Consider the following 26353-nt stretch of genomic DNA (forward strand, 5'->3'; position numbering starts at 1 on the left):
GCCCGGGGTCTGGAGCAGGCGCAAGAGGGATGGCCGAGGCCTGCAGGCTACCCGCGAAGCCTCCGCTCTCTCGTAGCTAGGCAGCCCCGGCTAGCGCGCCCCGAGCCCCGGCTGCTCACTCACCCGCCGCCTCGTCGTCCCTGCTCCACGGCGACCGGCTGTCTGGCGGCGGGGGCGGCGATACCCTCTCGCGCTCCCTTCCTCCCGCTCGCTCGCTCGCTCGGCTTCTATAGCAGCGGGGAAGGGGTCCGGGCGGCTCCTACGACGACCTTTATGTGAGAGACGGGTAATCTCCAGGCTCTGCGCGCTCCGCTGCCAGACCGGCCACCATCTTACATTAGGGAGAGACTGCTTGCCTGCCCCGGACGCTGCTCCCAAGGCGCATGCGCACGAGCCGCCGGAGAGGCGGGTGCGGGGGGAAAGGAAAAAGGTAGAAGGCGACGCGACGAGAGAGAGAGCATGACGGGAGTTGTAGTCTTTACGGGCGGGGGAGGGAACTAGGGCAGCCGGCGAGCGTGTCCTTCCCTGGGTTCAAAAGGGGATGGGTTAGGCTGCTGACGAGGCGGTCACACTGTTGCCCAGGAAACAGTGATAGCTGTGGCATTTAAACCGGTTTATTCGACATCAGTCTGAGGGACTGAGCTGGCTTAACGTCAGCTAGTGGTTCGTTTGAAATGCCGGTTCGCTTATCCACCCCAGCCCGCTTCCTCCGGCACACATTCCTAGAGAGCGGGAGCCTGCATTTAAGAATCCCTCCCCTTTTCAAAAGGATGCAACAGATAACGATCGTTTTCAGCATGGCCAGATAGAGGGTCACGGAGGGATGGGGTAGGCAGTGCCATGAAGATTCATGATTCGTCGACTCGGGTCGGCAAAAGCTTATATCACAACAAAACCTGGCCCGGTGGCAAACAATATACTTAGTTGTTCTGCTGTAAGACTAATTCAGTTAACCCTCTGGGGATTTCCTAGAGGTAGTAATTCTTGTATGACACACAGATTCACTATTGAGACTTGTTCTCATATGCACTAATTACTTAAAAATACGCACAGTACATTCAAGAGACGGGCTGTCACCCAGGCAGGGCCGTAGCTAGCGGGTGGTGAGGTGGGCCCCCGCAAGGGGCGCAGGCGATTGAGGGGCGCAAAATCGGCTTAAAAATATGTCCATAAATATAAATATCCATTATTGCCTCATAAGAAATGGTTTTAAACAGAGTGTGAATTGAGTGGGGGGTTGGGGTTGGAGGAGAGGCGGAAAGAAGAACTAATTTGTCCGTGGCTAGGGGTGCAATCTGGATGGTTCTGCCAGGGGCGCAATATTACCTATCTGTAGCTCTGCACCCAGGAGACGTTTTAACTGATATTGCTGTGCATTGCTCCCATTACAATATATGTACAGTATTGCTGATGGGGGCTGGGGCTACATAGCTGGTTATGTTTGCACTGATGTAACTTGCAATTGTTTTACTTCAGGGTGCTTGCTGTGATGTATGGCTATTTTATTTTATTTTATTTTCGGTTTGTATTTATTGTTGCTAAACAACAGTTTTAACTGTGACCAGAGGTAGATGCTCCTGGTGGTTTTTATAAGCACAAGAATATTTGGCTGTCTGCTGTAGCCTAAGGAATTTTAACACAGTATAAAGGTAAAGGGACCCCTGACCGTTAGGTCCAGTTGTGGACGACTCTGGGGTTGGGGCGCTCATCTCGCTTTACTGGCTGAGGTAGCCGGCGTACAGCTCATGTGGCCAGCATGACTAAGCCACTTCTGGTGAACCAGAGCAGTGCACGGAAATGCCGTTTACCTTCCCGCCAGAGCGGTACCTATTTATCTACTTGCACTTTGACGTGCTTTTGAACTGCTAGGTTGGCAGGAGCTGGGACGGAGTAACGGGAGTTCACCCCGTCATAGGGATTCGAACTGCCAACCTTCTGATCGGCAAGCCCTAGGCTCTGTGGTTTAGACCACAGTACCACCCGTGTCCCTTAACACAGTATAGTGACATTAGGCTGCATGTCTTTAGCATAAAATAAATTTTCCCTGTAATGGATCAGGTACATAGCATAAGAGTATATTTTTGTCTGGATATATTTTTGTAAATTTTTTGTCCAAGGAGCCTCTTGTAGTTGAGTGCCTTTTACCAGATTCATTTGGTAATGAGATAATCTGGCCACTGTAGTGTATGCAAAGCAGTCTATGTGGATCAGCCCTTGGGCCTGATGGAGAAGAAGAAGAAGAAGAAGAAGAAGAAGAAGAAGAAGAAGAGGAGGAGGAGTTTGGATTTGATATCCCGCCTTTCACTCCCCTTCAGGAGTCTCAAAGCGGCTAACAGTCTCCTTTCCCTTCCTCCCCCACAACAAACACTCTGTGAGGTGAGTGGGGCTGAGAGACTTCAGAGAAGAACCTCCAAGATGGAACAGTTAGACTGCTTATAGGGACAGATAGCCAGCACCATATAAATCTCTGCTAAAATATATTCACTGGCTTCCCATATGCTACCAAGCTGGGTTCAAGACTGTTGTGCTAATATACAAAACCCTGAACAACTTGGGTCCAGTCGATGTTAAGAACCACCTGAGTCCTTCGAACCCATCTCAATAATCCAAAGAAGCACTGTTGGTGGTCCTCTGTGTTATAAAGATCCAAATGATCAATTCTAAAAGTTTGGCATTTAGGGTCATTGGTCCTATGCTGTGGAATGCGCTTCCAACAGAGATTTGGCAGGCATCCTCACATTTGACTTTCAGGCATCTCTTGAAGAACTTTTTATGCTGACACACTTATACAGCTGTTTAAATATTCTTGATTAGTCAGTCCTTTCAATGATTCTTTTGTATTGTTTTTATAGTGCACCATGTTTTCTTGTATTATATTGTACACTGTCTTGATGTTTTCCAAAAGTTAGCAGTACAGTTGACTCTCAACGTATGTGGGTGTTATGCTCCAGGAACAGTGCAAAAAGTCAAAATCGCCCATAGTCAAAAACACTCTCCCTGCACCTGTGTATGCTTTTCCAAGGCCACACACACTCTTTCAAGGCCACTGAACACTCTCCCTGTACCTCCCAATTCTCTCCCAACGTGAGTGCAATGGTAGGTGGGATTGCCAATGGTTTTTTTCCTGGATGCCCACCTCCTTTGTGATTTTTATTTATTTTTTCAGTGAAGTGCTTAGAACTGAATTTCCACAAGACAGAGATCTGTATCGTCCTTATCTCTCTATTTGCCAGGGTCCGTCCCCCCCGGGAGTTGTGTTGTGCAGCTGTCAGTATGCCCACTTGGGCATCAAAGAGGGGAGGACCAAGGCAAGAGTTGCTGTCCAGTAGAATGGTAAGCAAAAGTACAAATGCATATGGAAAGTACAAAGTGCAAATAAAAGGCTGAAAGCTTATATGCAGGCATAGCACACATAGGGCAACTACAGCGCATATTCAGGGCAACATTCAAGGAGGTTGTCTTGTCACAAACATGACATCAAGTCAATGTTCCATTGAATTCAACTGGAGTGGGACAGAAAAGTTACCGGTAAGTGTGAATAGGTTTTCTGCTTTTCAATTTTTGCAAAGAAGCGAGCACAGAAATAGAATCAGACCCTTTAGCAAGTCCCACATAATTGAATGGGACCTATTTCCTAGTAAGGGCATACATGCAGCAGTCTGTCTTACTGAAATAAATGGGATTGTTTCGAAGTAAACATGACTAGAACTGGGCGATCAAATTTACATCATAAGTCTTATACCTGTGTACTCTAAGGAAGCCTTACATGTTTTAATATGGCTTGATGCTAGATAAATGTACTTAAGTCTGCAACCTTAATGTGTGAAAATAGACAAGAGTGCACCTATCCTTTTGGGTGATTTTATGAGCAGACCTTCTGTTCTGCATTATTTCCCATTATATTTGATCATTCTGGTGGTAAAAACATAAGTTGTTTCTATGGAAAAATAATATTGTGAAGGTATTTAATGCATTTTAAAAGTATCTTAATGTGATTGTAGCAGCTGGAGGTTAACAGTAGTCAATTTCATGTGACCACTTATTTCTCTGCAGAACGATAACCCAAGCTGTGCAGAATGATTGTAAACAAATGGTATTTTTTCACCTGTGTGTTACTATATTACACTGTATTGCTTTATTTGCATCAGAATTCTGCTAAGCAGGGATTGAATTTTTAGAGCTATGGGTCTGATGGATGAATGATTTGAACAGGGCAACTTGGATTAACCATGTACACTGGCCAAAAGTCTGACTATAAATTTATAGCCTTAAAAGTTGTACCATCCAGTAGTGGTTTACATACTGGTATAAAAGTGTACAGTATCTGCTACTACAAGGTCAATTCTCTTTTATTTCTCTACAATACATTAAAACTGATGTATTTGTTTTTCCTCCCTCAAAGGAATGTGTAAATTATCCCCTTGCCATTCTTTGACAAGTCTTTCTTACAGCAATGAATCATTTGTAAAAAATAACAATAATTTTAATAGTCTATATTCTTTTTTTTTAAAAAAATTAAGATTCGTCTACCTATCAAATCCCTTTTCCTTCCCCAAGTTGTTTTAATTGAAGCTATACAGGTCTTTATTGTTATTAATGACTAAGTAATACACATGGCTGTCTGAAGATCCTGCACCACATATGACCATTAAGTCTGGGATCTACGTTTTACACTCTAAAATTACCTGACTATGCTCCTGATCTTTCTGCTTTATTTGGGCCAAGTGGAGTTTCTGGACCAGTTTCAAAGGCAGCCACCACAATAATCTAATCAGGTTACCAAAACATGGATAATTGTTTCAAAGTTATCTCTGTTCAGATATGGGTGTGGTTGTTTTATAAAAGATATTCTGTGCCACAGAGGCCACCTATGAATCTAGTACATGGTTAGGCAAACTAAGGCTCGGGGGCCGGATCTGGCCCAATCACCTTCTAAATCCAGCCTGCGGACGGTCTGGGACTCAGCATGTTTTTACATGAGTAGAATGTGTCCTTTTATTTAAAATGCATCTCTGGGTTATTTGTGGGGCATAGGAATTTGTTCATTCCAGCCCCCCACAAGGTCTGAGGGACAGTGGACCGGCCCTCTGCTGAAAATGTTTGCTGACCCCTGATCTAGTAGCACCTCCAAATTATCTATCTGCTCCTTTTGGGGGTGGGTGGGGTGAGGCTTCATTCAAAACCTATTTGGGCCACTTAACTGGACAAATGAACTACTCATAAGCAGTATTTCTGCCTTAGCTGGATTAGGTTTCAGTTTATTGTTCCTCATTCAGTCCATTATTAAGTTTAACTACTGGTTTAGAATGTCTACTGGCTCACCTTAATTAGATGAGAGGTAGCGTAGAGCTAGATGGTGGTACGTGAGCCCACATCCCCCTCAATGATTCTAACTCGTTTAACTTAGATCAGGGTTTCCCAAACTTGAGTCTCCAGCTGTTGTTAGACTACAACTCCCATCATCCCTAACTAGCAGGATCAGTGGGCAGAGATGATGGGAGCTGTAGTCCAAAAACAGCTGGAACTCAAGTTTGGAAAACCCTGAAAAGGTTTTTAAAAACCATAGCGGATAAAATAGAGCCTTGTGGATCTCCACCTAAACCTTTTGACCCAATGATACTGTATTTCATTTGTAATTGTAATGCATTGAGAACCTCAGGGAGAAGCTTGGGAGGCTCCTGGAATATATTCTTGAAGATTTTCCCTTGACAGACTACAGGATTCTTTAAATTCCTTTTGAATGAAGTAAGTGCAATGGCACTTGCCCACATTCTTCCTATTCTATCTTTGTCTTTTCCTCCCTCTGTAGATTCCCCCACTGTTTTGGACTGTAATTGCCTAGTGGGCAGAAATTTGTCAATTTTGCCTATGCAACTCTGTAAGGCAGCATATACGGTACATGAATATATAACGTATACCTTTGTATATTTATAACCATGTACAAATAGTACACAATAAAATATTCATTTTAGACAGTGTATTAAATGGAGTATCCCTAAAGGTAAATGGTGCTTACAAGGTAGGAGCGATTAAGGCTGCAATCCTAAATATACTTACTAGGGTGCAGGCCTCATTTAGCTTATGGGACTACCACTACTGAGTAAAAATATATCCATAAGATCACCTTGCACAATAAAAAAATAAATATAAAATAATTTCTGTTCACCTCCAAACACTCCTGAGTGCTTATATCCCAACTATCCCAGCAATATGGGAGACGAGCATATTAATCATTCTGAACCAGAAGGCAGCTGGTCCATTGATCTTGTAATAGGTTGTCAATTCATGGTCTTTTAGAGGCACAAGTAGAACAATGCAAAGAAAAAAAAAGTGCTATAGATTTGCATTAATCTTGTTAAGCCAACATAATAAATAACTAACATGAGAAGGTATGAACACCCAATGAGGTATATAAGGGAACTTAAAAAAAAAAAAGAAGTCTTGTCTAACCTCAGTGCTCAGTGTCAAGTGATCAGCTCAGTATATGAGCTGGCTTTCTTTATAGCAAATTTATGCTGGGGGGTGTAGGAAATGCACTTTCCATGGCTCAGCATAAAGCAACTATCCTTTTCACAAGTGACAGTGCCTGCCACTCCTTATTCTAAATACAACTGTGAACTGAATAAAGCTTCTTCCAAGCAAACTGATTTGATTTAAAATCTACTAGCCTTCAACTACACTTAGGTGGTATGCTGGAGAGTATCAGTGCAAGCCTATACATTTCTACTACACTCCAGGTAAAATGTGTATACTGGAACCCAGCCTGAAATATACTCGGAGTCAAATGTGGATTTCATATTTTCATTCAGCTCATAGTAGTGAGGAATGAAAGTTCCCCCCGAAATGTCTGCTTTATATACATTATTTACACAATGGGCCCCACATGATTGGCTAATTCCGGGATTCTCCTGTAGGCCAATCAGGTTGCGGATTCACTTCCACCTGGAGTTGGATTGGGTGGCTCCTGCGGACCAATCAGACTGCTGCATTCTGGATCCTATTGTTTTAGGGCCAATTGGACAGCACCAATTCCATAGGGCGAGGCGTCGCATGCTAGCACCACCGACAGCCTCTCGCTGAAGTGTGCCAAGACCGAGTTTGAGATGAGCAAGTCCTTGACTGCCTGGAATGCGGTCTCCTGGCGCTGGCTCCACACCCAAGGGGCCCGCTTGTCCAGGAGTCTGTGTAGGGGCTCTGCTACCGCCGCCTTATGGGGGAGGAAGGCATGGTAAAAGTTCAGTAGTCCCAAGAAGGCCTGAAGTTCAGTCTTGCCTTTGGGCACTGGGGCATCACAAATGGCCCGTACCTTGTCCCCAGTTGGGTGGACCCCTTCTGCGTCCACCATAAATCCCAGAAAGTCCATCCGAGGCACTCCTAGTAGACACTTTTCCTGCTTCATCTTGAGACCCACCATCTGGAAACGGTGCAGAATGGTGCGGAGGCAGTCCTCAAACTCCTCTGGCGTGGGCCTGGCAATCAACACATCATCGAAGAAGGGGGTGACGCCAGGAATCCCTTTAAGGAGAGAGTCCATTAGATTCTGGAATATGCCTGGTGCCACGCTGACACCAAATTGCAGCCGCTTTACCTTGAATGCTCCTCTGTGCCTCTGCTGTGGCCTCATCCACAGGCAGCTGTTGATAGGCTTGGGCCAAGTCCAGCTTGCCAAAAAAATTTGACCCAGCCAGGGTGGCGAGGACATGGCTGACCACTGGCACTGGGTATACATGGGCCGCGAGGGCCTTGTTTATGGTACATTTGTAGTCTGCACAGATGCGGACCGAGCCATTAGGCTTGATGGGTGTGATGATCGGGGTTTCCCAGGGTGCATTAGGCACAGGCTCCAGCACTCCTTACTCCACGAGCTGGTCCAATTCCTTGTCTATACGGGGTTTCAGGGCGAACGGGACCCAGCAGGCCTTGAGCCTCACAGGTCATACTGCGGGGTCAAGCTGTAGGGCAATCGGGGGGCCGTATACTGTCCCAATTTCCCATCGAAACCCCCCAGAAATTCCTTGCATATGGCGTCCACATCCACTTGTAAGCTAGTGTGGTTCACCCCGGTGACAGCTAACCCCAGCGGTCCTAACCATGCCAATCCCAGTAAGCTAACGTAGGGCCTCTTGACCACAAGCAAGTCCAGTTGACGCGTCCACCCTGAAGGTCCCCACCCCCATTGTGGGGACCTCACATTTCTGGAGGTCCCGGAGGGTGAGTGGGGCGGTCCTGAGTTTGGGACCCCCACTAGGTCATAGTTTCCTTAAGGTCCTTGCCGAGATTATGGACAGAGTTGAACCCGTGTCAAGCTCCATGCAGCACGGGGCCCCCTCTATCTGTACCTCTACATAAATTTTCTCTATGTTGGGTGGGGCAACTGGTATACCTGGCAGTCCGTGATCTGTCGAGTTGTCTTGGTGTGTTGGGCCCCGGGGCCTGGGGTTCTTGGATTGGTCATCTGATGCCTGGTGTCAGGTGGGCTGAGCCTGACACACCAGGGCAATGTGTCCCAATTTTCTGCACTGCCTGCACTCTGCGTTGTGGAAACGGCAGGTCCCCCTCTTGTGACTCTCCCCGCAGCTTGCGCAGTTCCCTCCTTCTCGTCGAGGCAGCTGTGGTCTGTGTGCTGCATAAGTGCGCCGCTGTACTCGGTGCACCTCCTCTCTGTCGGATCCTGAGTCGTTGGCAAGGTCTTTGTGGTGGACCCTCAGTTGCTCAGCAGCTTCAGTTGCCAGGGCCTCCTCTAGCGCAACCTGGAACGTTAGGTCCTTCTTGGCGTAGAGGCGTCGTTGCAGCTTCTCATCCTTCAGGCCACCGATGAGGCGGTCACGAAGCATGTTCTCCAATTCTGAGAAGTTGCAGAACCGGGCGGCTTGGTGGAGGGAGGTCACAAACCCAGTTATGGTTTCCCCAGGGGCTTGCCGCTTTGCGTAGAAGGCATTTCGAAGAGCCACCACCGAGGGCTCTATCTCTCTGTCAATCCCTGTATGGGCTACCACCGAGGGCTGTGGTGAGAAGTGCCCCTTCAGCCGTTCCATTATTGTTTTGTAAGGAACAGTAGCGACGTCTTCAGGCGCAAGGAGAGCCCGGGCAATTTCGAACGTCTCCTCTCCGCAGACACTGAAGAATATTGCTCTCTTCTTGGCGTCTTCTTCGTTGGTGACCCCTTCGGCTTCTAGGAGGAAGGTGAAATGGGAGGCATACGCTTCCCAGTCTCCGGATGCTGGGTTGAATGGCGAGAAGCTGCTTTTGGTTGCCATTCTGAGTTCCTTGGGTCCAGGAGCTGAAGCCTGGATACACGGTGCAAGGCAGCCGTGTGGCAGGTGGCGGTGCTTTGTGTGGCGGTCAGCTCAGCGGGATCCCACATGCATCGCCAGTGAAATATACTCGGAGTTGAGTGTGGATTTCATGCTCTTTATTCAGCTCATAGTGGTGAGGAATGAAAGTTCCCTTGAAATGTCTGCTTTATATACATTATTTACACAATGGGCCCCACATGATTGGCTAATTCTGGGATTCTCCTGTAGGCCAATCAGGTTGCGGATTCACTTCCACCTGGAGTTGGATTGGGTGGCTCCTGCGGACCAATCAGACTGCTGCATTCTGAATTCTATTGTTCTAGGACCAATCAGACTGCTGCAATTTGGATCCTATTCAACTCAGTACATAACACAACCTTAAAGTGTTATTCTAAAGTCTTATTCTGGAATACTTTTAAAATCTTCCCAAGCTACTTATTTTGGGCATGTGCTTGCCTTGCTATATTTAAGCAAAACCACGATTGCTAATTCCGCCCAAAAGCAACCTTGAAATCACACTGAGAATGGAGGCTGCAAAACATGTTTATTTTTCAATTAAGATAAGTTAACTGAAGAGAACGGCTTTGCCAAACAGACGCTCGACTCCCAGAACCGAACGAGTACACTTCATCCTTTCCCGCTACCCACCACGAGGCAGGCTGGGACTACACTTCCCAGCATCCATTGCTTCTGGGTCCTCACATACAGGATTAGCCAAGACAGCCTTACCCGGTTGTCATTATGTCAGAAGCATTCCGTTAGCACAGATTACGACTTTGTTTTGCAGCATAACAAGAGGAGTAGCTTCTGTCGTCTGAGGGAGCCTTCTGAGAATCAGCAGCGGGGTCCCTCGAGCCTAAGAAAGGGACCCTTCTATCCCGGCGCTACTCAGGGCGCCTCTGCTCCTCTGGGGGCCTCTCGTCGACGACGGCGCTTTATGAAACGTCACGTCGTTCCGGTTTTTCAAAATGGCCGCGGTGTCGGCGGCAGTTCGCGTCCTGGGAGCTGCTCCTGCCTATCGGGGGGCTCCGGTCTCTTTCACCTTTCCTTCGTAGGCTTGCTGGGCCGAGGCGCCCAAGAATTCTGCGATACTCCAAACTGGCTCTCGTTCGCATTCAAAATAAAATTAAAAATGAAGCCAAGCAAGGTATGTCAACGCGGTCTCTTACCGAGACTTAAAATACGTTATTTCGGAGGCCAAGTATTATTACGCAGGCTCCAAGAACAGGAAACACCTCGGCAAGGGAAGATTTCGAGCCAGTTTATGTGCTGGAAACAAGCTTCTGGGATGCCAAGAACCCGCTCCGATAACAACGTTGGGTAAACACGACTTGTTTCCAAGTGAGGGGATTGGGGGGGGGGGGAGCTGCAATCAGCTAAAAGGTTTCCGCCATATTTTAGTATAGTAGATCAAATGCTAGCAATTAAGTTTTTGATATGGGAGCTGTTGCTCCCCCTCACGTGTTGTGTGTAAATTGCTGGGGTTTTTTAGACTAATGTATTGTGAATTAGATGTTATGAGTGCTTGTTATGAATTTTATGAGGCGCTTTAAATCCCAATTTTATTTGGTTGGTGTCTTTCAATTTTTAATCTAGGCCATCTTGGAATAGCATTACTCAAGAATTGTGGCAGATTTACTAAAACACTGGTCAGAAAATGGCGCACACACAAAGCTTATTCTGCAGTCCTTTGAGCTGTGAATTTAACGCTGCCTTTTACTTGGTTTATGCTTATTTTATAATTTTTGGGTTACTTTGTTACTCCGCTGGATGCACTGAAAAGTCATCCTGGGAATTTTCCACATTGAAGCATGTTATATACAAGGGTTAAAATGAAGACTATGATTCTAATATTCTCTAAAGTTCACTTATGGATTTCAAATGTGTCCTTCCAACCATGTGGAATAAAAGCAGTACAATGCTGTACGATAAGTGCAGTGGGCCCAACCCTCAACAAAGCTTAGACAATGCACTTCTTGAACTTCAGTCACATGACTCTCTGGTTCAGCAAGCATTTTAAAGCAATGGCAGTTTCTAATTTCTTTTTTTAAAAAATATTTTTTAAAAATATCATTGAATAGAAATTCTAATGATTAAACAATATATATTTTAAATAAAAAAATCATGTCTACTCAAAAGTCTTACTGATTTCAGTGGTGCTAACTCCAACATAACTGGTTATTGGCTAGAAGCCTGAGTGTATTTATTAATTAAGCTGGTTCAGATTCTATATTGAGGGAGTCACAATAGGAAAGCCTTTGCTTAATGGCAAGAAAAAACAAGTGGTTATTTCTGGGGAACTTTATTTAGGTGTTTAAAAACACTATTAAATTGGTTTATGTCATGTCAACATCACAAAAAAAATGTAAATTATTTTAGGCAGCACTATACAATAAAATAAGGGACAAGGGTGGTGCTGTGGCCTAAACCTACAGAGCCTAGGGCTTGCTGGTCAGAAGGTTGGCAGTTTGAATTCTTGTGATGGGGTGAGCTCCCATTGTTCAGTCCCAGCTCCTGCCCACTTAGCAGTTCGAAAGCACATCAAGTGCAAATAGATAAATAGAACGGTCAGGGGTACCTTTACCCTTATACAATAAAATAGAAAAGCGGTAAAAAACCTGATGGCATTGCCACTTCTCTGGCTGTATAGGTAACTCATATATCCTTTATAACCAAAGCTGCTGTTCAAGCCCTTATACACTAGCAATATTTATTAGAAAAACACTGGCTCTGCAGTAATCACCTTGCATAGGAACATCAGAAGCAGATGTCCTGCACAACCCTCAGTGGGTTACAGCAGCATTAAAACCTCCAATCAAGGCCTTGAAGCAGGAACAGCCAAGTCAGAGTGGCTTCACCGGTGAACTTGTAAGCCAAATATATTGCCATCAAGAAGCCGGCTCTATTCAAGTATGTTACCATAGAAGACATGTACGTCAAAAGCCCTTCTTAAAATGAAGAGCTATATTTATTACCTGATGCTCTGGTAGTCCTAGCTTTGCTTTTTTCATTAGTGGTCAACATGTATAGTCCTATGATCCCGTAGAAATGTTTTTATTGTGTACTGTGATTGTGTCTTTGTGTGCCTTTTGCACTGCTGCCCAATGTTCTATTTTCTACTACAATGCAGTCAAAGACCAAAAACTGAATGGCCATTGTCTATGTTTGCACTCCTATTCAATGCCCAAGGAAGAATTATCTACTTTAAGATATGAATATCTGCCTCCTTATACAGAAAGTCAACAAAAGTTGTTGAGTTTTGAGATGTCATTCACATCTACAGCAACTTTCAATAGAATTTTGTTCTGTAGAGGGAAAAAAGGCTATAATCCATCTACATTTCTAAGCTAAAAATAAACTCAAGCCACATGTTTTCATGGAAGACAGCAAGATTAAGGGCAGCTAACAAGGTTTGTTTGCTCTCTAAACACTGCAGACTTATTAGCCCCAATTATTAGAGTGTTCTGCAAGTACAGTGGCTCACTGAATTTGCCAGGGGTTAAGCAAATAGTTCCAAGATATTCAGGAGGACCCATTGGAGGCAGCCTGATGGCTATATAGATTTGATTCTTACCCTTGCCCTAAGCTTTACTAGTCTTCCTTATCAGTATGTGACCCTTAAAAGCCAGGGCATGAATTTCCTCCACTGTCAGAAACACATCCATCAAAATGGGGAAAAGGAACAAGAGGGATTCAGTAAAATGACTGCAAGCTTTCATAACATCATTCCTCTTCACCTCTCAAATCGCTACTGGGTTCTTCTAGACTGAAATGTTTCAAAGTTTCTTCTTGCATCTGCTTTAAACACAAGGCCTGTCTCAAATTTCTTCTAGGGTAGCAGATTCTTCTTAGGCTCTTGTACCCAGTTCTGCTAGGTAGAAAGATCAGAACCACCAGTTTGTTGACAGGGCCATGGTATGCAAATATTCTGTGTTGATGACATCACACTGGATGCTCCCACTCATCTTCTATTTCAAAACTAGGGTAAAGTAGAAATAGAAACACAGTGTTTCCATTCTGCAGTTGCTTTCTAAGGAGAGAAAAATGCACACACTGGCTTTTTCAATCTGGTAAATGCCCATCTTGTAGAAGTCTCTCCCTTTGGCTAACTGTTTGTCCACCAGGATAGGAGACCCAGACCAGGTTCACTGATAGATCCCTGCACAGAGAAAGAATATATGTTAGAATTTAAGCACATGAAAATCTGGATTATCCATTTAATCTGCAGTATTCTCTGAATTCTGAGTTTTTCATTCTGAGGTCACTTAAGAGATCCTCACATACCCTTTCCTCACAATTATAAATACTTGAAAGAATAAGGTCTACATCCTATCACCAAGGATGTGACTACTTTTAGGTAGTGAAAGGATATTTCAAAAGCCTATGTAGAAAGGAGTAGTGTTAAATAGTTACCACTAGTGTGTAGGGGGCTTCCTTCTTCTGCACCTCCTCTGTGGCACTAGAGGTGGAGGGCTCTGCAGAGCTTGGGCCTGTTGGGGATGTGTCAATGAAAGTTTCATCAACCACCCGGAAACGGATTTCCTCTCCTGTATCCATATACAGGTCATGGGCTCCTTCTTCGGTCTCATATTCCCAAACCCATACTTGTTCTGCTTCATCACTGGGCACATAGAGAGTTAAGGCAACAGTGCGATAAGAAGGCATAGAAGTTCAAATTCAAGTATGAAATCCCTTTTCTGATATTGGCTCTCACAGCTTTTTAACTTAAGTACAGTACAAGTAAAATAATGCTAAATTAGACCACTCTCTACAGCAATGGAAAAATTTCTGCTGCAAATTATCCTAAATGCATTCTGGAAAATGCATTTCGCTGTCCCCTGTGCAAGGTTTTCACACAGACCACGCTAGATCTGCTAATAAATGTCTCTTATGTTATGCAGCAAGAAAATTGAATTCAATCCAGCAACTAACCACAGGTCTCAGGATGGAAACAAATAAGACATTTGATTTGGACTGCAGTTTCCCAAACCTTAACTGATCTCTTCCTATTAATGCCCTTCACACCACAGCCCTCAACCCAACTAATCTTTGGGTTGTATCCAATGTGCAAGTAGAAGGCAGCTTTGTGCAATGGATCTTTTTCTCTTCCCCTACAGTTTCCACAAAGCTTCCCTACAGAGTCTGGGGGCCCTGCCAAACATTGAAGGCTGCGTCCATCCATGGCTACAGAGTTTGCGCCCGGGGAGGTTGCCTAAGATTAGGTGGAGGAATCTTGTGCTCTGCAACCCTGACCTCTTACACCTGCAGCACCAGATGACACAGCTCACAATGTCTGATAATTCCTCTCTAAATGAGCTGGGGGGGGGCAGGGATGAGGATAAATGAAAGATCCATTGTGAAAGTGTTGGATACAGTTTTTCAAAAATTATATGGATGCTTTCCTGAGCCTAGTGACTTAATGTTAATATTAGTCTAGCATTAAATAATAGACAATCTACTGGAACGTTTTGTAACATACTCATAGGGGGTATGACTCCATCTGAAGGGAAGTAGTTTTCATATTATACATCTTTAGACATCCAGCGTCACGGAGCTGTTTAGAGGATACAACTTGGCAGGTTGCTGTAGGGATTCCGGAGGAATGATGATGTCATCAAAGAACCCAAGTGAAACTACAAAAAAGAAGTTCAGATTAATAAAGAAGCAAGATGGATGCAATGCGACTCCTATAATTTAAGCTTTCCCCATGTCATCACCTAGTGGCATGTCCAATAAGGAATCTGAACCTATGTCCAGCATTCTTTCCGCTGTACTGTAAATTTAATAAATGCAGAATTGGCATATCCATCAGGACAACAAAGGAGAACAACTTTAAGCCTCAAATATGTTTTTCCACCTTTCATTCTATATTGACGTATTTTTATTTATTTATTTTTCAGAAAAGAAACTGAAGTTCAGTTCTTTTGGCAATGTTTTGCTGCTATTAAGGAGTGATTCCAAACATCTTAACCATAGTAACTTCAAACTTTATTAATAGAACAGTCTTTCTTTTGAGACATATCTACTGGTTATCTTGATATAATATTCCAGAATTCTAGACACCCACTGCAGTCCCACACATAATATTCCTGTGATTATTTGGTGAATTACTAGTAAAAGTTAAAATTTACCCCGAACTCCTTCCAGACTGCAGCCTTTTATTACTCCAACCAGAATTTCATCCAGAAAGGGGTGAAACACAACATACCGAAAATGCACTGAAAAAGAAAAAAGCAACACAATATGCTGCTTGAACAAGTCACGATTCCCTCCCTCCCTATGGATCGCTAAAATAGCAATCCAATACAGTGAACAATCGGGTTGCAAACATAATCCGTGCGGGAAGCACGTCTGCAACCCACAGCATCAGGTCTGCGTGGGTTGCGATTTGGCACTTGTGCGCATGCGCAGAAACCCGGAAGTACAGTGGTGCCTCGCAAGACGAAAATAATCCGTTCCGCGAGTCTCTTCGTCTAGCGGTTTTTTCGTCAAGCGAAGCAACCCTATTAGCGGATTAGCGCTATTAGCGGTTTAGTGGCTATTAAAGGCTTAGCGGCTAAAAGGCTATTAGCGGCTTAGAAAAAGGGGGGGGGGGGAGCGAAAAAAATTGCAAGACTCGCAAGACGTTTTCGTCATGCGAAGCAAGCCCATAGGGAAATTCGTCTTGCGAAGCGCATCGAAAAACGGAAAACCCTTTCGTCTAGCGGGTTTTTCGTCTTGCGAGGCATTCGTCTTGCGGGGCACCACTGTAACCCATTCTGGTACTTCTGGGTTCGCTGCGGTGCGCAACCCAAAATTGCGCAACCCGAAGGGTCTGTAAGCTGAGGTATGACTATACTAGCATTTTGCTATTTACTAGTTTCTGAAAAAACTTGGATAAATAATGAATGGGCTGAGCAGGCTCAAATACCACCATACAGTGGTACTCCCATTTCAAGCCAAAACGTCCTAAGTTTCAGTGACTGTTCCTACAATCACCAAAGCAAGTGTGGCAAAATGTTTGTAGTTGTTGTTTAACAGAAGCATAAGGGTTTTGTCTCTTTAAATAAAGGACATGGCCTCCAATGGGAAGGTGTAAATGCAGGGCAGAACCAAAAGACCCAAAACCATGATACTGGCAAAACATGGGTGGGTGGAGTTGGCACTTGCTTCTGACCTTCTCTGCTTGACAAAATCCAGTATCTACACTCAGACATGCATACAGCTGGGTGTACAAGTGGAGACACTCATGTTTAGGGGTCTAAGAATTTCAAAATTGCCATGATCGCACATCCATTAATTGCACCACTCCATCTCCCAAAAACTGTCTGAGAAATCCTAAGGAAAACTATGCTTTCAATCTATGCTTCTATGTCATTGCTCTAATGATGTGCATAGCATATCAGTCCAGTTTCTGGGCAGCTGTGTCAGCTTTTTGAGATTCTGCAAGCCTGGCAGACTGAAAATAGACTTGTTTTGATCGGTAACTAGAGCAAATAGGACAGTGCTGAGTGAACTGCAGCAGTAAGGGAAATGAAGATTAGAGTGGCCCTGTTTGCACCCAAGTGGTCTTTTAGATTTGTCTTGTCAGATATTAGATGTACAAGATAAATGAAGGTCAAGACACCAGCAGTTTCTAGAGTGAACAACTGAAATACACACTGGAAAAAGTCTGTCAGTACCTTTCATTTTCCATAAGAAACTGATGAATTTAAAAAAATAGCAAAAGAAGTCAAGGAAAAGGATAACAAGTGTCATTTATGCAGGAGCATAAAGGTACATATTATGCACACTGCAAGTAATATACTGTCACCATTCCATGACTGATAAATCCATCAGCATTCTAAAGAACAACCTTGTGATAAGTTGAGAATTTAAGACAGGGATCACCAACCTTTTTTGACCAATTGGCTCATTTTTAATTTTGAGAGCCCTGTTGGCACTAGTTACAAAATGGCTGCCATGGAGGGACATGGCATAACACAACATGGCTGCCATGTGGTGCATGGGTAAAACACCCCCCCGGCCGCCTCATGCTTACTATTGGAAATCAACTATGTCTTGCTAGACCTGATAGTTGAGACGCAGCTTTTAAAGGCACAAGAACCCTGCTTTTCCAAATGTGAATCCAAAAACAAAGCCTAAGCCGCATCCAGCACCCACTTCCTTGGGATTGTCCCATTGTAAACTTGCTTCCAAAGTTGGCATATACACCGTGGTACTGCAAGCTATTTATACCATGATTTTTAATGTGTGCCTGCACATCAGATCCTACACAGGAGATATGTCTAAGCGATAGGCGTGACCAATAAAGTGACCACCTGTCAAAGTGGCTCATGGAGGGCTGGTCACTTCTGGATCTTCTACTCCTGCTGAAGTTGCTCCCCAACCCTGCCATAGGTCAGCATATCATATTTCTATTTCTGCAGCCTAGATCATCAATATATAAACATGTAGAACAAGCCTACCTCCTTGAGAATATTAACAGGTAAGAAAATGTGGTACTGCAGCATACCTAGTGTGTCACCACAACTCTCCTAAGGGATAGCAAGTTCTAAGGATTAAATGAAGTAAAAGGGACTTCTTCTGATGTCTGCCTATGAAGCAGTTCCCAAATGTATTTGCTACAGAAAGTATCTGTTGCTTTACCAGCAAAACGTAGATTCCCACATGAAGAAAATAGAGATCTTAAAGTACTGTAGTGCTGTCTACTCATGTTCATATTGCTTTAGGCACCTCTCTTAAATTTTGTGGTTGTCAACTCTCCTACCAATCCAAAGCGCTCATATTAAGAAGAATAAGAGGCAAACCTTTTGTATGTGATGCACCATCTCCTGGGAATATGTAGGAATCTTCCAGTTTTGTGATGTCATAAAGGCAGATGCAGAGGCCAACATTATACACAACCTGTTTGGGGGTGGGGAAGACAAAATACGGAGAGCAATAAATTCCAGCAACTAGAGGAAATGTGTTAAGCCTTCCTGAAACAATATGCCAGAGTTTATGCACAAGGAAAGCTGTGCAGATGAACCAAACTGGTGAATTGATTCAAAATAATTGTTTAGCAGAAAATTATTTATACGTGCCAGCCTCAACTGGCAAAAGCAGTAGAGAAAGATGAGATAATTAAGAAGAAATTTGAGTGTGTTTCCTAAATGGATGCTCCACTTCTAGTTTCTACTTATTTTTTGCCTCCCATTTACTTTCCAGTCTTACACTACATTGCATCTCACTTGGATACTGAATTTAGACTGGTCAAAATCTGGTAGAGTTATTTTTCCATAGTTCTGCAAACTACTGTAGCCACTGCAATTACACCAGTTAAGTTATGTGATTTTGCATCATGCCTAGTATTACATGTGACATTATACTCTTTATTGACACTAAGCCACAGATGCTATTTTCAGTCAACAAACTGGTCTGTTTCTAAAAATCTTCACATTTACAATAGTTGCCCATTAAAAAACTTTAGTCAGCCGTCATGACCTACAACAGTTAAGCTTTACCTTATTGGCTAACTTCTTATTCAACTCTTCAGTGATAGCGTCATTAAGCTTCCTTTCAAACTGCCATGGAGGAATCCGCACAGTATCTGTCATCTCCACTAACACAAACATGGTGGCCAACAAGAGTAAAGTTCCTGAAATAGGAAAAAAGAAGAGTCAGCAAGACAAATGTTCTTTTCTGCAATGATGGTTGTGACAGCAGGTGGTAACAGGAGGGGGAAAGATGCTGAAGTTTCTGTGACTGGTGGATCTTGTTCCATTGACCTAATCTGGTGTACATTTCAATTCCTTGTAAAAATCAATGGTTATTAAAGAATTTTGTAACCATTCTGAGCAAGCTAATTTGATTATGAATTACTGCATATCATCAGATTTTACATTACCGTAGTTATTTTTAACAGATTTTTTATTTGCCTATTTTCCAACCTTATTTGCTGGAAAATGTCTACTATCTGCAGTGTGCTGTGAAATATACTGTTTATCATAAAATAAGCCATGTTTTGTTACTTTAAGATACTTAATACCATTTTCTTAACACATGAACTCAAAAGTGGTATACCAAACAATACTGTCATAATTTAATAGGCTAAAATACATTCAGTTAGGCTGAGAATTAAAATGGCAAACACAGAACTCATATTTAAAGTACTAAGGCACATAAAAAGCTTTTCTATGAAGCATTCGAAAGCTCCTCGAGGAAGTTTCACATGACAGAACCAGAACAGATCGTGCGAATGATAACTTTGATCTTGATTTCATATCAGGATGTCTTTTTAAGACCAAAATGAAAGTAACCGTAATAAAAGCCCTGAAGCTAGTACAGGGGAGGAAAAGAGGGAGTGTGCTGGTGTAAGGCTTGATCTTGGCTTAATGACCTATTTTATTAAGCAGAATTGTTATGTCCAAACTGGCCCTTGGAATCTCTTTAGATGTAAGGTAAAGGGACTCCTGACCATTAGGTCCAGTCGTGACCGACTCTGGGGTTGCGACGCTCATCTCGCTTTATTGGCTGAGGAAGCCGCCGTACAGCTTCTGGGCCATGGGCCCAGCACGACTAAGCCGCTTCTGGCGAACCAGAGCAGCGCACGGAAACGCCGTTTACCTTCCCTATTTATCTACTTGCACTTTGACGTGCTTTGTAATGACCATCAATTTGATAAGAAAAACATTTAGGTAAAAAAAGAACCATCATGGATTTCTGAGGTAAAAGATTGGCGTGTTCTGGGTATGCACTCATTATCTCACAGGCCCACACACAAAATTCAAGTGCATCTATATTATTTGCCCTGCAACATGCTCAGTTCTAAAACCAGCATGCTTCCATGCTTGGAGTACTGGACTAGGACTGTGGAGCTCTAGGTTCAAATCCTCACTGAGACATACAATTCACCAGATACGGTAATCATGGGTTACCCATTCTTAGCCTATAGCCTTCACAGTGTTGCTGCGAGCATAAGGGGTGGTGGGAAAGAGGGAAGGCCCATGTATGTTGACCTAAGGCAGATAACGATTACTGTATCTGACTACAGACTGAGCATCGTGCACGTTTGGTTTTTCATTTCGTTGCACAGCACTAATTTGCAGAGTAGCAATCTCGCTGTCGGAAAGCTAGAAACATCTACGGCCTGAACCCATTTACTCTAAAATGCACCTTTTGCACTACAGAAGTGTAATCTGCCCGAATTTTCTCATGAAATGAGATGAAGTGCTTAGCACACGAAAACGCTAAGCAGAAGAATGGTGTGCTTGAAGGCTAAGGCTTACCATGATCATGTGCATTAGGAAGGGAGCCCAATGAAGCATGTGCGTGGCCAGGAGAAGAGCCGTCCTGGCTCTCCAGATCCTCCTCCTCCCTTTCTTCCCCGTCAGAGGGATCCCCGGCACCCGCTAGCGGGCCGAGGCCGACGGAGGAGCGGCGGCCAAGGCCTGAAAGCTCCCCTGCAAGCCTCCGCTCACTCGCAGCAGCCGAGCAGCCCCAGCCCTCGCGGCTCCACTCACCCGCCTCGCGTTCGCGGCTCCACGGCGACCAGCTGTCCGAGGGCAGCGGCAAGGTAAGCGCTCCTTCTATCAGAAGACGGAGGGTCGCTGGCAACCGCGACCTTACACGGAAGACCGGACACCGTCTCTTGACCACGCGACGCAGACGTTTGCTAGAGGAAAATGCTGTTTTGCTTTTGCCCGACGGCGCTTTATTCCGAGCGCGCATGCGCAAGAGCCCATAGGGCGACGAGGAGGAAACAGGAAGCCGCTAGAAGGCGCGTGATGGCGGGTGCAGGATTGTATAGGAAGCGTCCCATGCGGGAGTATTTTTGGAGCAGGTGCAGTCCCGCTTGTGAAGAGCCGTAGCGAGGATTTTTGTTGGGGGGCGAGCAGAACCTCCTTTAGCTATGTATTTTTATTGATTTGGAGGGTGAGCAGCTTCCTCTCCCCGCCCTCCTCTACGCCCATGTCCGTACTTATCCTATATATTTTGGTCGCTGTGAATTTTGTCGTTTGCTGGTTGCTCTTTTTTGTAGAGTATTGCTATTTAACTAAACGCCAAGCGCGCCGGTGTATACACAAATATTTATAACGGACAAAAAAAAAATACTATTTAGTCGTACTTTTATGTATTGCAACATGCAGCCTCTCTTTGTCTCTACCCTCTTGTGTCAGGTTTTGGGTGCCAGCAAGACTTTTGGTTGGTTTTGCTGCTTTCCCAGCTGTTCTTCAGAAAAGCTTCCGATGATTCGGCCGTCATCCTTCATACGAAAACACTCACTTCTGGGTTTGTGTTGGCTGCTTTTCAACACGCCCCCCCCCCCCATGCAAAACAGCCGCCTTGTGTTCTCTAACGCATTAACATCAGCCACAACTGACATACTGGAGGAGTTAAAAACATTACACGCGAACACTTCCCAAGCTGATATGGGGATCAGGGACTTTGCCTTGCATAGAGCTGAAAATCAACCATGGAGGCTTCTGTTGCTACTTTCAGGTTTGGGGGGGGGGAGTATAGAAATTGCCTATAACCCCCTAAAGAAAGATAAAGGATGCAGCATTGTTTTTGTATGCAACTTCGCTGGTCCTTCCCTACCACCAACTACCTTGAACGAAACCACCACCCTGAAACCAGTTTATAACAGCCCTTTGCAGTGCAATCCTATGCAAGTTTATTGAGAAGTAAATTCCATTGTGCATAATAGGCTGTACTACTCCAGATTAAGTTCTTAACCAGAGTTACCACTGTATTCCCTAGGAGGAACGTTTAGTCTTAAAGGCTGCTTTTCCCTTTCCCGCCTTTCTACCAAGAAGAGAGCAAGAACCGCAATTCCCAGCATCCTTTGCTTCTGGGTCTTGAACTTACCGATTAGGTGGCCACGCTGCGCCTGTGCTCCAAATATTCAAGCTGAACGGTTTTCTTTTTGTAATGAATTGAGAGCTGGGTGGGGCTCGATGTAGTAAATGCCACATAACGTAGGAGAGCGGCTGATCAGCAGCCTAAATGTGTGCATCTTTCCGAGGGCTATTTCTTGCTCAGGCATTAATTTTTTCGCCTCTTACTGTTTTGGGGTCTTCTCGGCTGCAGGGGCGCTTTGGCTCGAGTCAGTGAGCGTCCAAGATGTCGGCGCCGTTGGCGGTAATTTCAGGTACGGGGAGGCCCGTGTGCGGCCCGGAGGCCGTGAAGGGAGGTGTCGGTCCCGCAGTGTGACCCTCGCTCCCTCCCCCCCCCCCGAGTTCGGGAGCGAGGGGCTCCTGGCGCCCTGGCCGGCGCCCTTCTCTTCACGGCGGGAGGGACCATCGTGCCGCCCGTCGTGGCGCCTCCTCCTATCTTCCACTCCAACATATACTACTGACGGCGTTCCTACATATATGCCTTGCAATCCTCCATGTGGCTACTCGGAAGTAAGTCCCGTTGAGTTCAATGGGATTTGCTACCAGGTAAACGGATGTAGGGTTGCATCCCGCAGCTGCATCGCGCCGGTCCCTTCAGTTTGTAGCGCCTCTCCATTGGCTTCGCCCATACAATTTTTACAGCTCGGTGCCAGTACATAAATGTAACCGGCAATAAATCGGTTTCTGGGTTTTTTTTTTAAAGATAAGTGGGGTGCTGCCCCTCTCTCCACTCGCGCCAACACTTACTGCTATGACAGTGTAACTCATCATAGGGTTCCTTCTGGGTCATTCAGAATTGTCTCTGCTTTTCTGCTTGATGGCGTCTGATCTCGTCCATTTGGCTACACTGATAAACATTCAGTAAAATAATGACGTTATAGAACTTTTAACGAAAAGGTTTTCTGAAGCCTGTTTTGGAGTTCATACATCTGGCTGAATAACTTTCATCATACTTGGACCACTAATCTCCATTGGTTAAGCACACATTGATGCAGCTAGAATGGCAACTATAATTGCCTGGGAAGCTGCGCCTTTCCTTGTGTTTGCCTACTTTTCATTTCCAAGTTACTAATACATTTAGCTGTCGAGATGCTTCATTTGTTGCGTATTTTCTATATGGGAAACCCTTTTGGTTAGGAAATGGAATAAACTCCCACGTCCATCAGAATAACTTGGTTCGTACAAAAACACTAAGCTCAATGATGACTTAGTAGTGCAAATACACAAGTGTGAGCACTCCCAGAGTGGAGATCATGGCTGCTTTTCATCTGTGGGCCAAGGCATGGTTTGGCATAGCACATTGTCCAAACTTGGGTTTTGTGGTTTGTCTCATCCAATCAAATCATGAGCTGTAACCAATGTTTTGCCTTGGTTTACAACTTGTGGTTTGCCTAGAGGAGACAAGCCATGAGCACGGGTTCTAATGACATGCTAAGCTAAACCATGGGGTAGCTCTCAGCAACACAGCAAGACCAGAGGAGGAGGAGGAGCAAAGCAGCTGTAAGCTCCCCTTTGGAAGGCTGCATATTTGTGCTAAATCATAGTTCAACTTAGCGGTTCACGCAAACTGAGGCATTGTGTGCCCAGTGGCTCCTGTCTGGGATCTTCACACGTGTGAGTGTGCATAGAGGTTTTATGCTTTGTCCTGTGCAAAGCAGCTGTTTGGGATATTTAATATAAAAGGCAACCTGAAGTCTGTGCTGGCTCTTGCATGAGGACTCCTTTTTACTCCCGTTCCCCACCTTTGTTCCTCTAATCAACTGAAATGCATCTGAATATTGGATGAAGGGTACCATTATCATATTGGTGTGTGTACTGTATATGCATGTGAACATTCTCTATCCTGAACCTCAGTTACGCCAGCATATCTGGCTTGGGGGTTGAATTATTCTGTTTTACATACAGTGAATGCAAGAAACCCCATATAGTGTGTACCTCTTCAAGACTGCAGCAGCCACTACTGCTTATAATACAGTAAGGGTCGCATTACTATCTGTATGGCAGCAGGACTGCTGGTTTTGCCACACCTTTTAGATAATTCATTTGATTTAATTGTGTTTTGTAATGTTTTGTCACAATCTCCTGTTGTGAAAGTATTGTTTGTATTATTTTTAGCTGCCAGTTTGTGGGGGCCCTACAAAGACATTTGGCAGGCAGTGGTTAATGCTATCTGGAAAAGGCAACCTGAAGCAACACATCTTCTTGACCAGATCTTAAAGAAATACAAGTCTGACTTCATATCTCTCTTCAGAAATCCGGTAAAAAGTAAACCTTTGCTCTATTGGGAGATGGGTGGTAAAAAGTTTAGTTTGTATTGCACTTGTTTATTGAAATCATGTTTCATATGGTAACTGTATTAAGACTGCACCTAATGGGGAAATGCTGCTGAGCTCATTCTCATGGTTTGGAGAATTGACAGTATGATGACATACTGTACATATGAAATGTCATTTCATTTTTCTTATGCATTTTTGGTCAGAGTTGGCAATTCTAATTTGTTTGTTTTGTAGCCAAAGAATGCCCAACAGCATGAAAAGGTTCAGAAAGCAAGTACAGAAGGAGTTGCTATCCAGGGCCAACAAGGAACCAGACTCTTACCAGAGCAGCTAATCAGAGAGGCCTTTATTTTGAGTGATCTTTTTGATATTGGGGAGTTGGCAGCTGTTGAACTCCTTCTAGCAGGTAATGTGATATTGGAATGGGAACAAGCTGACCTATTCTGTTCTATTCCATTCTATTCTATTCTGAAGATACATATCTCTGTTTTAGGGGTATGTCTGTGTCTCTCCATAGCTCTTGTCCCTTTACACCATTAGCAGAAGTAGAATAGATGATTCACAATAAACAAAAGTGGCAGATTTTCATAATTACTAAAGCTGGAATAATTTCTTGCAGAATGTTATATGCATGTTTGCATGCATATATATACACACCTTACTTGCTCATGAGGCTGTAAAATTGTCAGGGTAATTGCACAACTGATATTAAAATATTAAATTAATATTAAAATAGTAAGATGCAATTTGGAATATGTAGTCTAAGACCCTTTGAAAAAATATGGAATATTTTTGCCATCTATGTTACAATGCAAAGAGAGGTGGTGCAAGACTTCTGTGGCGGTCAGAGGGAATCTATCTGCCTTAGCTACTGTTCTTAGAATAGGTGGGGCATTATTTGGCTGAAATGGTGTGGGTGGGTGGGTGAAAGAGAGAGAGAGAGAGAGAGAGAGAGTGAGAAAGGATGGGTTTCTGCATTTCATTAAGGGCCCATCTACCTTTCTACCCATAATTTGAGCACCAGTGGCAGGGGAGGGAGAGAGAATGATAGTAGAAACACAAGAGGTGGCATAAATGGAGACCTCTCTTATGACTGTAACTTTCTTCCAGGGGAGCATCAGCAGCCTCGTTTTCCTGGGCTATCCAGAGGTTTAGTAGCTGTTCTTTTATACTGGGATGGGAAGCGATGCATTGCAAATTCATTGCGGACACTCATCCAGTCTCGGCGAGGCAAGACTTGGACACTGGAACTCAGGTCTGTATTCTTAAGCAACAGTTTCTGAAAATACCTAAACTAAAACAGTAACAATATTTCTATATTGAACCTAGATTTTTTTGAAGTGCTGCAGAAGGGAGAGATTCGCCCCTGTTTCCCCCTATAAATTATGATTCTGCTTTTGGCATTTTGCTTTGTCTCCATCACAGAAGCTTCTGTTTTTCACATTTGTTTTAATGGTGTTTCTGGAATTTGTTCCTTTTGATTTCAGTCCTGAATTGGTATCCATAACAACACGCTTTACAGATGAATTGATGGAGCAGGGTCTCACACATAAAATTCTGACTTTGGTGTCTCAAATTGATGTAAACACTGAGTTTGAGAAACTGCAGAGAGACCGAGGATTGGGCAGTGAGAAACATCGCAAAGAGGTAAATGCTTAAGATGTCAGAGACAGTAAGTACTTGAAAATTGATTTGCTATAAAAACATCAAGGGTTGCCACCTCCTGCCCTGATGTTCTACTCCCCTTTGCTTCCTAAAATGTTAATGGTGGTGACTGCTTCACATGTAGCATGGGATATAATTTCTATGAAAGATACTTATGAGCACATACGTCCTTTTCATCTTGTGAATATGAGTGCAGAAATGCATGCGGTCTTAGCATGTGATGATGTACATGTGATTTTCCAACATGCAAGTGAGT

At 44.1% G+C, this 26353-nt stretch overlaps 4 protein-coding genes across 13 annotated transcripts in view; 1 reads left to right on the forward strand and 3 right to left on the reverse strand.

The window, feature by feature from the left end:
- CNOT4 (CCR4-NOT transcription complex subunit 4) overlaps nt 1-382 on the reverse strand; it is a 52711-nt gene extending 52329 nt beyond the window's left edge. For 6 of the 9 annotated variants that reach the window (XM_081210905.1, XM_081210903.1, XM_081210904.1 and 3 more), the window contains exon 1: nt 124-382. The gene's annotated coding sequence lies outside the window, so the exon portion shown is untranslated. The remainder of the gene's footprint in view (nt 1-123) is intronic. The other 3 variants (XM_081210909.1, XM_081210908.1, XM_081210906.1) reach the window with 1 other exon arrangement.
- The window catches only part of CYREN (cell cycle regulator of NHEJ), a 335829-nt gene that overhangs the window by 160886 nt on the left and 148590 nt on the right, over nt 1-26353 (reverse strand). The window lies entirely within an intron of this gene.
- Nucleotides 12229-20987, reverse strand: POLR3H (RNA polymerase III subunit H; the record flags this gene model as incomplete). Of its 2 annotated transcripts, XM_081210931.1 has the most annotated exons (7): nt 12229-13455; nt 13710-13917; nt 14866-14929; nt 15428-15514; nt 18086-18182; nt 18782-18915; nt 20780-20984. In XM_081210931.1, the coding sequence occupies 6 exons, from the start codon at nt 18890-18892 to the stop codon at nt 13402-13404; spliced, it is 621 nt and encodes a 206-aa protein (XP_081067057.1). In that variant the 3' UTR covers nt 12229-13401. The 2 variants fall into 2 exon arrangements, with proteins under 2 accessions (XP_081067057.1, XP_081067058.1); XM_081210932.1 differs by lacking the exons at nt 12229-13455; nt 13710-13917 and having other exon boundaries at nt 14798-14929; nt 20780-20987.
- The window catches only part of NUP205 (nucleoporin 205), a 38117-nt gene continuing 34085 nt past the window's right edge, over nt 22322-26353 (forward strand). Inside the window, exons 1-5 of the mRNA XM_081210901.1 lie at nt 22322-22410; nt 24272-24414; nt 24667-24838; nt 25543-25687; nt 25920-26079. Coding sequence (XP_081067027.1) covers nt 22383-22410; nt 24272-24414; nt 24667-24838; nt 25543-25687; nt 25920-26079 — 648 coding nt within the window. The 5' untranslated portion in view covers nt 22322-22382. The remainder of the gene's footprint in view (nt 22411-24271; nt 24415-24666; nt 24839-25542; nt 25688-25919; nt 26080-26353) is intronic.

Source organism: Podarcis bocagei, assembly GCF_964188305.1.
Source record: "Podarcis bocagei genome assembly, chromosome: 10".
Lineage (NCBI taxonomy): Eukaryota > Metazoa > Chordata > Lepidosauria > Squamata > Lacertidae > Podarcis > Podarcis bocagei.